Source organism: Rhododendron vialii, chromosome 10a (assembly GCF_030253575.1).
Source record: "Rhododendron vialii isolate Sample 1 chromosome 10a, ASM3025357v1".
NCBI classification, from domain to species: domain Eukaryota; kingdom Viridiplantae; phylum Streptophyta; class Magnoliopsida; order Ericales; family Ericaceae; genus Rhododendron; species Rhododendron vialii.
The window spans coordinates 33537421-33551400 of record NC_080566.1 but is presented as its reverse complement, the minus strand read 5'-3'; the positions used below and the strand labels follow the sequence as shown (position 1 = coordinate 33551400).

General features: G+C 37.9%; 1 protein-coding gene across 1 annotated transcript; it reads left to right on the top strand.

The window, feature by feature from the left end:
• Positions 1 to 2854: 2854 nt before the first annotated feature.
• On the top strand, positions 2855 to 6696 carry LOC131302360 (putative WEB family protein At1g65010, chloroplastic). Its single transcript, XM_058328928.1, has 3 exons — positions 2855 to 3102; positions 3316 to 3478; positions 4686 to 6696. The coding sequence occupies exons 1-3, from the start codon at positions 3083 to 3085 to the stop codon at positions 6501 to 6503; spliced, it is 2001 nt and encodes a 666-aa protein (XP_058184911.1). The 5' UTR covers positions 2855 to 3082; the 3' UTR covers positions 6504 to 6696.
• The last annotated feature ends 7284 nt before the right edge of the window (positions 6697 to 13980 follow it).

Genomic DNA, 13980 nt, shown 5'->3' with positions numbered 1-13980 from the left:
AAGGGTTTGGATTGTTTCCGGTCTTTATTTTGGATCGGACCAGACAAGTAAAATCTCGGCTCCTATCGACAAGCGACTAGCAATAAAACCAAACCATTTGGGCTACTAGTTCTGATCCAAATCCAAGATCGGACATCAGAGACGATCTGATTCTCCGATCTGATTCCAATTAAAAGAACAGGAGTACAAAATTATTCTATTTGAGGGGAATCTAGCCTCGTGTTCTTCAATGCGAGAAGAGATTTCACAGCATTCAATACTCACATTTCCATTCATTAAAAATGGTACTATACAATATACATATAGCAATTCCAACTCAGTAAACTCTCATTCTATAAAGTAAGAAACCGCTAAAAAAACACCATTTTCTCCCCACCACTTCTAATTATTAATAGAGAAACTTATTCACGGCTCCAATAACCTATTCACGGTTCTGCGCAATCTCACCCATCTGTTTCGGCAATCAATGGTTGAGATGCGTTTTTAAACTATTACTGGTAATAAATAATTCTTACCGTTAATAGTTTGTCTTTAATCTGAATCATCCAAAACGCTTTTGGACGACTGATATTGGTCTCTGCAAACTTTATATACGGGAGGCTGCGTTAAAAGTTTTTCTCATAGGATTATACATTGCTTTCCTATCCCACTCAAAAGTCAACACCCAACTCAAAAATTCAACCCCTCAGTGGTCATTCCTATGAAAATGCTTTTAGTGACGACATAAAACTACTCTGGTTTTGGTCAAAAGACAAAATTAAATACGATAATGAATCTATAATGGCTTAACATTGACAATTTGGAAGTTCAAGGATAAATAAACACACAATGAAACGGAAAACAATTGTTTTCTAAAGTGTAAAATATATTGTGTACAAAAACCAATATCGAACCAAGCAATACTAGGAACACAACTCCGAACAGAATTGCATCTAAAGGGATTTTATGAATGTGGTCTCTCATACATCGGACGACTATGATGCATGCCAATATTCTAGAAATACTATATGAATTTTATTTTATAGTTTCTAAATTAGTGTTTTATTAGGAATCCTTTTGTTTTAGCATAAATTAACTAGAATATTAAAATTTTTTTATTTAGGTTGATTCTATTTCCTGTTTATTTTAGTTCATTTTTAAGTAGTTTTGTAGGGTAGAATGCTACTCCCTCCGTCCTTAAATAAATGTTATGCGCGCAAAACTAGACCTTAAAAAAGAAGCATTTGTTTCATTAAAAAAATCAAAATTTTTCAAGAATCAATAGATAGCAATGAGTTCTATTAGATTGTGAAAAAAAATTTAAAAATTTAATAAAAAATATGCATGCTTTGTAAAGCCTAGTTTTGCACGTCGGACACTTATTTAGGGACGGAGGGAGTATCATTATAGATAGGGATGTAAGCCTTAGGTCAACATGATTGTTTTTTTATTAATGAAAAAGTGAGATTAATTCTCAAATTCGTTTGTTCAAACAAGAAGTACTTTCGTCTCAAACATTGTTCTTGTTTCTAGTTGCAATTAGTTTCGCAAAAGGAGACTGTGCTGCGTCAGACTCCAGTACAGTTGTGTCCGGGAGTTGTGTTTGGGCCCAAGCCCATATTCCAACTGGCCCAAGACCCAGAAAACGAACCGTTGACTAGATTGAACGATTTGCAAGGTTTTTGTTTTCTTTCTTTATGTGGTGCATTTAAGGTTCATGTCTCCCTGCTGATAAAAAAAAAAGGTTCATGTCTCCCTGTTCAAAGTCAACACAAAATCTGGGGTGGCACTTTTGTTAATAGATTTAAGTTTGGACCCTTATTTGGTAAAATCACAATACTTCCATCCAAATTCCAAAGTACCACCAAAGCGGACAAACTTCGTTGTCCAACGGAACCACTTTGTTTTGAACTTAAGGGACGAAATGAAAAAAAAAAAAATTGAAAAATTATAGAAAAAACAAAGGTCGTGATTTCTGCACTCTTTTTCTTTTCTTTTCTTTTTTAATAAAATGCACTCCATTTTTCTTTTTTAGTGAAAACTTTTATGTGTAATTTTTATACTAAAAGACAAAAAATAACGTGTATTTATTAGAAAGGAGTGTGAAAATCATTACTATATATATATATATATATATATATTTACATTTATTACGTTTGACTAATTAATGAAAAAGAAAGAAAAGTGAAGAAAAGTATGTTAACCTTAAGTGCAATCATCTCTTTTGTGGTCATTCTGGATTTCGTTACGAATTTAGGCTATTGGTGAAATGATGGAATTGGTCTTCTAAATTTTTTGTTCATATGTTGGTTTAGGTACCTCGAAATATCAAATGAAAGTTCTAAAGAGAAAAAATAAATAGAGAAAATAACAATTAATTGAGAATACAAAAAAAGAACAAGAACAAAACAACTCTTATTTTTTGGAAGACGCTGTCTGAGTGTTTAGATGTTTGAAAATGTATAAAAATGTGCGTAAATATATTGAAAAGTGCAGAAAGTGCACTGGAGTGTGTGTTTTTGTCTTTTTATTTGCTTATTGACATTCCATTGCGTGTTTTTGTCTTTCCCATATTTGCCATTGTTTAATTATTCTTTTCCTTATTTTCTTTTAAAATGTATCCACGGTAATTCGATGCAGATAGATCCACGTGAATGTAGAGAAAATCTGCATACGTAACACTACTCATATTTTACTTTCCATTCTTTAATAGTTCTTTTCCTTATTTTCTTTGAAAATGTATCCGTAGTTGTTCGATGTAGATAGATCCACGTGAATTTACAGAAAATCTGTACACGTAACAATACTCATATTCTACTCTTTTTCTCTCCCATCTCTCCTCTCTCTCCCCCCATTTTTGCCGTTACGACAGAGGTTGCCGTTTAGCGCATGTTCATTCCTAGTGGAAAACCCGCCAACCCCGGACTTGTTCATAGCCAGCAGTATTACGCAATCTCTCTCTCTCTCTCTCTCTCTCTCTCTCTCTTCTGAAAACTTCGCACACTCTGCTAATATAACAGTAACACACCATTCATTTCCTGATTTTCCAAAATATAGGGAAGGGAACATACACAACCAGAGGATTTTCCCCAACTCCATCACCATGTTTCACTCTAAATCAAGGTACCAAATTTCTCTCCCTTTCTCAACCATTGACTCTCTGGTCTCTCTAATCCATTGCTATTTTTAGATTCCTTCGTCTTATTAGATTCATTCATTTACTTAACGTAGACTTTTTTTTCCCTGGGTATCTAATAGCAACCATCATCAAATTCAATCAACTTTGTTTTCTTGAGTTTTCTGAATTGATTTTGCGTGATTTAACGTTGTTTGTAGATCTGGGTCTTCGGATTTTGTGAAAAAGAATCGATATTCGGTTATCTCCAGGACCTTCTCTGCTACGAAGTTATGCAGGGGTGACCCTCTGGTATCGCAGATTGATAAAAAAGCCCTCAAGCCAGTGGAAAGGCCCTCCTTCAGGTTCTCTGATTTGTCCGAGGTACGTATACGTATGTATAAACTAGATGCTCAGGCTTGTGCGAATCGTTTTACATAAAGAAGGAAAGTGAGAAATCGTCGATTGATCTCTGATGAAATTTTAGACACGAAAGTAGGAAAGAGAGGAGAAAGAAAATTTGGGTGGTAGTTTTTCTTCTTCTCCTTCTTGGCAGTTTCTTTAAATTTAGAAAACTGAAATGTGAGCCAGCCTCAAAACTGACGTTCACACTGAAAAGAGTGATCCTTTATAATAGTTATAGGTAGATAGTATAGTAGACTATCTATAGATATAGATATCTATTTAAGTTATAGTTTGTGTTTGTGGTGTATAAATTTTTGGATTGAATTGAATTTATGAGTTGGAATTGATGCTAGCTTTTGCGCAATTTGATGTTGTAGAAACAAGTTTTTGAACTTTTGGGCTAGGATAGATGATGGGTTTTGTGCAATTTGATATTGAATCATAATTTTTTGACTTTACCATTGTGGCTCATTTTATGAATTTATGTGGTTCGTGTTATGAGATTTTGTGGTCAAATTCTTATGAACTTTTGTGGTGCTTTTACGGCTTTTGCGCTCCAATGTATGAATTTTTGTGGTCTAATCTATTAATTTTGTGGTTCAAAAAGTCCGCAAGGTAAAAAAATAATGGCACAAAACTCATGAGTTTTTTTTTGAATTTTTATGGTGTTTTTTACAAATTCTTGTAGTCCAATATTCAAATATTTTGGTGTTCAAAAGCGTGATTTTGTAGTGGGATACAAATTTTCGTAACTCAAAATACAAAAGTACATACCGTACACCCTATTTTACTGGTGTGTATACCCTAACATTGTTCATTTTTTGAACATATGGCTTGGTTTTATTGATGGGATCGATGTTGCAAATTTGCAACTTGATGTAGGAACAAAATTTTGAACTAATCCGTTGGAATTGATTATGGGGTTTTTCAACTTATGGGTTGGTATTGCCGATGCGATATTGCAATCGATGCAGAAACAAAATTTTGAACTTCTGGGTTGGGATTGATGATGTGTTTTCTACAATGAGATATGCAAACACTTGTTGAACTTGTTTTTTTCGAAATCAACATTTTTTTTGAACTTATGGGTTGGTTTTGATGTTGGGATATCGCAATCAGATGCAGAAACAAAGTTTTGAACTTATGGGTTGAGACTGATGATTGGTTTTGTGCAAATTTGATGTAGAGAATTGGAATTGGTAGAAACTCGACGATGCAGCGACAAATGGGTGAGCAGCTTGAGGGGGAGCTGAAGTTGACGACGAATAAATTGGTGGTGGCGGAGGAAGAAAGAGAGAAAGCATTGAGAGAGCTAAGCGATATGAAACTTCTGGCTAGCGAGTCTAACAAGACGCTGAGTGAGGAGCTATCCAATTCGAGAAAGGAATTGAAAATGAGGGACAGGAACATAGACTTGTTGAAAGTAGAACTCGAAAAGGCCAAAGAATTTGAGGTGAAATTGACGGAGAGAGATGCGTCCTTTGGTAGGTTGAAGGAGGAATTGAGCAAAGCGAAAGCCTCTGAGGCCCAAGCGATGAGATTGTTGTCCGATAGCAAGAGGAGGATTGAGGAACTCGAGGATGATTTCGAGAGAGGGAAAGTATCGGAAACTAAGATGTACGCTAGATTGGTTTCGCAAACGAAAAAACTCGAGAAGACCAAGACTCAACTGGAGGAATCCAAGCTCGAAGTTGCTCCTCTTCGTGAGAGGATAGAGAAGATGGAAGCTGGAGCTTGCAATCAAGAAGAAGTAGATTCGTTGAGAGAATCGGTTGAAAGTCTAAGGTCCGAGCTTGAGTTAGCGAAAGAAAATTTGGCGCGAGCCCAAGGGGGGGAGAAAGCTGCCTTGTTAAAGGCTAAGAATTTGGTTGCAGAAATGAACGTGCTAAAAAATGAAACGAATTTTGCTTTGGCGGCGGAAGAGAAGAGCAGAAAAGCCATGGATGATCTAGCATTAGCTTTGACAGAAGTTGCGACGGAAGCCAACCAGGCGAAGGAGAAACTTAACCGAACCGAATTGGAGCTACAGCACGTAAAACAGGAGGCGGAAGAATTGAGGGGAGTTGAGAAGGGCATCGAGGATAGGTATAAGAAACTATTGGAGGAAGAGATTACAGAAAAAGAACGGTTCAAAAACACGGTTGAAAGGCTCAGATTAGAGGCGGAGGAATCGCTCTTGGCATGGAATGATAAGGAAATAGGGTTTGTTGAGTGCATCAAAAGAGCTGAAGAAGAGAGGGATCTTGCCCAGCAAGAGAATGCTAGATTGATTGAGTCCTTAAAATCGACTGGAAACACGACTAGGATTTCCCGGGAGGAAAATTGCAAGCTGAGAGACATTCTTAAGCAGGCCTTGAATGAAGCCAGCGTTGCGAAAGAAGCTGCAAGTATTGCCAGGGAGGAAAATTCCCAGCTCAAGGATTCCAATGCTGAAAAGGACGAGACTCTGGAATTTCTAACCCGGGAAAACGAACGACTTCGGATCAATGAAGCTGCGGCCAGCGAGAGCATCAAGGCACTGAAGCGGTTGCTTTCCGTAGCCTCGATAAAGGAGTTAAAATCCGACGGAAAGGGTCAGAACGGGAGAGTCAAGTCTGCAAAATCGAAGACCGAGGAAGGAGAAGATAGGAAAAAACACGGCAGAACCGGCAGAGCCTTCAGTTTCGACCTAAGTGAGCTGAATATCCCGAACGGGTACGAAGATGTGAATGAGGAGGTTTTAGATGAGGATCCGATAAAAGCCGAGGCACTCAAGGGATCGATATTCGATACGGTGGATTCGCCAAAGTCGGAGCCTCAAACGCCTCTTCACAGAAGGGTGCCTTCTTCGTTGACAGACGATGGGAAGTCGATAAATTCGGAGGATACGGACTATCTAGAATGTTCGTCTTCCTGCGAAGACGAGAGGAATCCGCAGAGGAAAAGTAGGCAGTTGTTGCGGAGATTCGGCGATCTTGTGAAGAGGAAGAGTTCACTAAGAAAGGAACCATCCATTGAGCAATGAAAAATAAGTACCCTTTTTGTTCTGTTACTTGCAACTTCTTTATTCATGTAGTTTTGTGACTTATGGAACCTGGTGCATCTGAATGAAAGCACCTTTTACTTAGATCGATTGAGTAGACATGTCATTTTTTAAGAAATACAGAATTTACTGAAAACACTGATGAATTATATTGAAGGCAAACAAATTTGGAAGATCTTGTTTTATCTAGTGTTTTTCTCAAGTGAACTTTGTTACTGAAATAAAGAAGTTTGAGTGGCAACAGAGATGAGCTGTTGGGACCAGGCAGCAAGAGAGAAATCTCTTGTTTAGTTCTGGCGTGGATGGCCTGTCTTTGACCGAATCGGGGGAGGGAAATAGTCAATGTGCGAGTAAGCTGGCCCGGACATCCTTTACCGTCGAAAAGAAGAGTTGTTAGTGCAGTTTTCAAATGGCTGCTTACATGTTTTTGCTGCAAATTCTGAAAACTGGTAAATTTAATTTGGTCACGAAAAAACAGAGTTGAGAAGTGATGGAATCCTATTTTTCCTATGATTTTTATTTTCTTTGTAAGTTTAATATGGTTTTCTGTCATTAGTATTGAGAATCCCCTTGGCTTAATGCAATCTCATTGTCGATACCAAGCGTCAAAGTTCTCGTAGGGCACATTCATTCGACCTGACATGAGTATAGAACTGGACTATGTATATCTTAGATGGTCAAATATTCGGTGTATGGTTAACATTTATACGGGCGTAATCACCCGTGTAATTATTTGGCGCTTCCGAAGCATTTTGATCCAACTTCCTTGTGAAGCATTGAACAGACCATTGTTCGTTTAGTCACATGTACGAAGAAACTATACAATTCGGGATTTCTACTGAATTTTCGCTTCGTCCTGATGCGCGATGAGAATTTTCAGTTTCAGAAACACAGACATTTTCAAGGTAAACAATGTTTATCCGGTTAATTATAGAGATTCTTAGTGGATGAAATATTTATGTTTGGGTTAGCATGGGCTCGTTTTGTAGAGCTTTTACGATGACCAGGCCAAACCTAGAACAAACTTCTATCCTCGATCCTCCTTGTTACTTACCAAAAAAAATCCTTCGATCCTCGACCTCGTTTTTGAAATTTTATTGATTTTTTTTCACGCCAGCTCAGAATTTATTAAAAAGATTTCAACAGAAGAACAGAACATTCATACACTATATGTTAATAAGTACACGAAATCAAGAAAAAATAAAAACAGAAAAACTAATTCATTTGATAGCGTTTTCAGTTTCTCAGTTTTTGAGTTTAATAAACTGATAATAGAATCATGTTTACTTATTATATTATAGAATTAAAACAAAAAACATGTTCAAAATAAAACAAGGAATTCTACGAACGTACATTAACGTTTATGCTAAACCATGTATTTTGCCAAACACGCGTTCTCAAATTGCTTTTAAAAATTTCAAGTACATAAACTAAAAATTGAATGAGTGGATGCAAGCCTGACCTTTCTGCCAGTCACAAGGAAAAGGGCACGAAGGAAAGCATCGATGTATTCAACCGGAATTTTGGAAAAGATTCAGATTGACGAATAATAATTCATCGGGGCCCCTACAATACTCCACCTTGGTAGTTTCCACGGCTTGTCCAAGATTGAGTCCTGGGATTTGACACGAACCGACGCTTTAATGGAAACTAAAAGAATGTTATTGTTACCAAACGCACCCAAGCTAACCCAAGCTACGGCTAGTTCACAATGGAAAAAGTGTCGAAGTTGTGGCCAGAAGGCTGAAACGCTGTGGGTCCCATTTCTCCTTTGGAAAGAACATAATTAGGTGGAAACAACGATAGATTTCGGGGTGTTTGGACAAATAAGTTAAAGTGCTTTATTTTTTTGTTTTTATTCAAATTTTTTCCGTATTACTTGGCTTATTGTCAATTTTTTAGGGATTATTATATCCTCACGACAAGAGGAATCTAAAAATTAAAATTTTTTGACCGAAATCCAATTTTTTTTGAATAAAGACGAAAAATCAATAAGCCTAACTTGGAGGGAAACATTTTCCATGCCCACTCAAATTATGTACTATCTGCCTAAAATTTGGTGGAATTGGTTCCCAACCATACCCTTTAAGCCTTTAATGGTGTTTGTGAATCGAAAAGGTTAGACCTGGGGTTTGGCGGTTGTATAGCGTTTTTTAGGATAGTGGGGTTTAGGGTTTGACTCCTATAGATAAAAGGTTAGCCTTCGTAGTAATCTAACAAGTACTAACATGAACATCCTATTGTCTGGCAAAAAAAAAAATCGAAGGGGTTGGCTTGGTGGCGACGCCCGAAGCTTAGGGGTTTGCTTCCTCTTGAGATATCAGGTTCGAAATCTCACATGTGCTATCAACTCTTTTGGGGCTAGTCCATACGGAGCAATTTGCTTTGGTTTTAATTGGGCTTCCCGCAAACGGGCGGTGGAATTGGACCCTCAGAATTAGTCCAAATGCGCGTAAGCTGATCCGAACACAGGAGCTATATAAAAACAATGGTGTTTGTGTCACTGATTTCTGTGGGAGGGCACCGGAGTTGAAGCACATTTATATCAGTACAGATGTACCCAAAATTGGTGAGGTCGAGACAGACTTGGACCAGAGCAGGGGTGGTCCAGGCCACTTCCGAGATTTCTTCACCCCTCATGTTTTGGGGTGGAGACCACTTCGTGGACCCCTAACCTGGTTTTTGACTCCATGGACCCATGATCCAACTTATTTGTCCCCAAACGAAAAGGGATCTCCATATACCACTTCCACACACTCTGTTAGATTTCTGCACCCGGGGATCAGTGGCGGAGCGAAAATTTTGGCCAGAGGGGGGCAACATAAAAAGAAGTGTATTTCCATGCAAAAATGTACTAATATATGGTGTAGCTTTGTGATGCATTAATATACCGGATATAATATCTTTTGCATTATTTTTTTTTGATCGGCATATCTTTTGTATTATTGTTGACAATTGCAACGCACATAGGTGATTATTTTCAACTATGAAAAAATTTGTACCTGACAATGTAAAATAACTTTAATTTTTGGCTAGATCAAATCAAAATTATTCATAATTTTAGAGATTGCTATACTAATTATATAAATAATAACCACATTACATGTAATATTAGTTAAATATTTAAAATGTCGGGAGGGGCTGGGATCGCCCCAGACCCCTATAAACCTCTGCCAGTGCAGGGGACGACACATGGCGGTTGGGACCACAGATGACCTATATTGATGTGAGGCTGAGCTCACGTATAAAAGGGTAACGAAGATTGCAGTGTAGGTAACTTATTTTAATTTCTTCCTTTGAGAAAATCCTAATTTCTTTTCGATTGGTACCGACTTAATCGTCGGAGGGTTTTTAAAGGCACCAACCTTGCATGGGCCTTGAACTTGGATTTGTTGGACCAAATTTAAACATTATCATGTAGTATATACAGTGTCCAGACTCCAGAGGATGTTTGGTAGTAGTATTCATCGATTACCATAAATTCGACTGAACTATGTATACTTGGTTAAATTATATATTCCTTCACTATTTAGTTCGTGAAACAAACGAACTCCAAGGGTAGATTCTATCAATAATTGTATGGGTTATAATGGGTGTGAACGTAAAATGTACCGATCCTTGTATGAGCTCTCACACAATGATTCGAGATGTTATTTGTGTAGAATTTGAAGTGAGCTGATTTCTCTCATAGAAGTTTAAACATTATTCTTTACGAAATGAACACCTCAAATAATTTATGTAGAACTTGAAGTGATCTCTACACACCCAATTGGTACAAAAAGTATCCCAAGTCCGTACCTAATGGGATTGATATTCTCTTCCTTTTTTACTAGGAGTATTTATGATAATTTTGCAAAAAATAAAAATATGGTCAATCCACCATATTCCAAAAGGTTTCATGATAATACGTGGTATAAATGAAAAAATAAATATGATTTTCGAATGAAAATCGGTGAAATTTGGTTATTACTAATCTTTTTAAGCTTTGAAATCATCTTTCATAATTATCTCCCGTAATTATTGAGATTGAATCCCACTAAATTAGGAAATGGATGAATCCTACTAAATTAAAAAATGGTTGAATCCCACTAAATTAGGATGTCAATTTAATAAAACATATATGAATATATTATTAAAAGGGTAAGATAGGTAATTCACCATATGAAAGGATGGAAATATAACTGTTCAAAATGACCGGGATGAATTCTTACGTGGGATGAAGTCTGAGGATGAATATTTAAGTCTCCCTTTTTACTACGTATTAAATTTGCATAGATAAAACAGAAATTAATGCAGAGTCCTGGGTCGCTTAACACCACGTACATTGTCTAAGAGAAACTGTTCAATATAGTTAGGAATAGACTGAAAATACAACAAGGCTATTATCATCTCATTACTACTAAGATTAACTTTAGCAACTACATCTGCAATTCAATTGGCCTCCCGAAACAAGTGAAAAACTTCTGCTTTAAGCCGGTCCAGCAACAACATACAATCAGTTAGAATATTACTTAACTCATGGGTACCCAACTCTTTCTCTTTGAGAAGGTGCACCAAAGTTATAGAATTCGTTTTCACAAAAAATGCCCTGCAAATTACGCTCCAAAGCAAGTTGCAATCCATCTTGGAGTGCCCAACATTCCACTGTAGTACTAGAAGAAGCTACAACGATTTTCCTTTGAAAATCCATGATCCAATCATCGTGACTGTCTCGTATGAGACCACCTGCTACACCAGATCTCAAACTCGCATTGAAGGATCCATCAGAATTGAGTTTAAAAGATCCAGCTAGGGGAGGATTCCATCCCACTAAAACGGTCCATTTGCCCCGGTTTCTAGAATCACAGTCTCAAGCAAGAGCCCATTCAAGGGCTAAATTAATAGCATTTCTGGTCGTAACCGAGATGTCGGGATTTGAGTTGTCCAATTTCTGGAAAGCCAAACAGAACGAAGGGCCATGGGAAAATTAACATGCCAAGGGACACCACAAGGATGCAAAATTTTTGAAACACAATTCACTTGGACCCAACACTCAAAAGGAGGAACCACTGCCTAGTGCAGTTGGTTGCCTACTCCTCTCTTCCTTTAGAAGGCGGATGTGACATCTCGCTTTTCGGTGGCCAGCGGTACTGCATGATGTCCGGACAGGAGGGAGCAAATCATGGTTTATAAGAAAAGATCCCTTCTACTTGTACAAAGCCTTTTAAAGCCGTGAGGGCGGGTCAAAGCGCATAGGAATTTCATGGTTAAGCGTGCTCATCTTGGGATAGTCTAGGGATGGGTGACCTACTAGGAAGTCTATGGGCTTTGGGCGTCCAAAGCGGACAATATTGTACAAAGATGGAGCTGGTCGTTATAGCGGAGGTTCGAGCCCCTCCGTGAACGGTTTGGGGTCAGGGCTATGGATAGTCTCCACACCCTCCTGTGCTAATCTAATACACCCCGTTAACTCCCACTAACTATACCATGTGGGGAGAAGGAAGGAACCCCTAACAGAGTAAGGGACCCCAATATCACACCACAATTGTTGCACAGAGTCACAATCACGCATGCAACACATGAGCAATCCATTCCTGAGCCGGACAGCTAGCTTGACAAAGATCGTTATTAGAAATACTATGGGAAAGATTTCTGTTGCTACTAGTCTATTTTGGATTTCGGGTTGGTGATGTGCAGTAAGGTGTACAGTATTGTGCTCCGTACCTCCGAGCCGTCAGATCTCAATTCCATCTTGAAGAGCAAGCCAGATAAAGAAAACGAAGCGCGGGTGGGCTTGAATCCTCCAAACCCAACTCCTTTCGGTAAGAGGAGTCGTACTGCAATGACTCTTAGGGCCCGTTTGATAGGGGTTGAGATTGGATTACCAATCCCAAGGGATTATTAATACTCTAAGGAATTATTAATACTGTGTTTGGTAATCCCAAATGGATTGGGATTATTAGTCCTTAGGACTAACAAGGTGGGTATTAGAGGGATTAAAAAGGGTCTCACCCACTTGGTATTAACAATATATCCAATCCCCTCTTTGCTAACACACAAATACGAAAATAGCCTTCACCAATCTCATCTCCCTACCAATCGTATCCTTTGTGGAGGGCAAAAACTGAAATGTATACTATTAGTCCAATCTTATTGCATGTGAAACAAACATGATATTAATAGGGAAATGATATTGGCACTCCAAAAATTGATGCAGGCACTCCAAAAACAAAAGAAAATGGCTTTGGAATTACACTGATTTTGGAGTGCCTGCATCAATTTTTGGAGTGCCAATATCATTTCCCTATTAATAATCTCATCATCTAATCTCGTCTCAAATAAACATACTCATCACCAATCCTATCTCTTTATTAATCCCTTTTCATTACCAATCCCAATTATAATTTCATTTTTTTACAAATCCCAACCATCTATCACTGTTTTCAAACGGGACCATAAGCAACGAGTAGGCTGACATGTTGGAGAAAAAACCCGAGTCTTACTGGACCAGGATTGATGTTCTCTATCTACACTCCGCTTGAAAAAAGAGGGCAAAATGACAGGATCGCATTAAATTCAGAAAGAGCCCACACCACCGCCACTCTGTCCTTGTTTTTTTTGACGTTAATAATCGTTTCGGTCACAACGAAACTTCGTACCTTCGTCGTTGTTCGATGCACAAGCGGGACACACCATCAGATAGCCCCGGCCCAGGATCCGCCCTCACCCTCAGCGGTCCACGCCAATTCCATGGATTTCCATCCTCATACCCTGAGTTTTGAATTTACGTGTACCGAAAATGTCTTTGTACTTTTGTTTTCGTACAATTATTACACTCGCGGAATTGCACAAAACTGTGCATGAAAACATAAATAAGACAAACGGGTACGGTGACCTGAGGCCTCATATAACGTGAAAAAGTCGCGGAATATATACTTTTGCACACAAAATTATGATTGTTTAGGAGCTAACATTATGTACAAAACACAATCTGTCAAAATGTATATTACACAATGAACTATGAGCAGAATTCAAAAATATCGTTCGAATGAACTTTGTCAATGCTAATTATACTGTTACATGCAAAATTCTTCAGCAAATTAAATCTATTTTGCACATAAACACTTTTACATACTCTGATTATAATCTAAAAACCTGTAGTCTACATTCTACAATCTAGAAATTTTAAAAATAATTAACTCTAAGGTTCCGTTTATTTCGAAGTAAAATATTTTCCTCAAAAATATTTTATCCACTTTGCGGTGTTTAGCTGGATAACACCAAGTAAAATATTTCTTGTTGTAAAATGTTTTACCCCATCTAGTGCAAAAGGTTTTACTCCCAAAATCCCAGTAAGTTGTCTTTGGGAAATTTGTCCACAGCTTCACGCTTTTGAAGTGCGGGAATTGTACAGCATGTCATTGTTACTCTCTCTCTCTCCCTCTCCAAATCCCTCCCTCCCTCCTGTACAAGTTGAAAA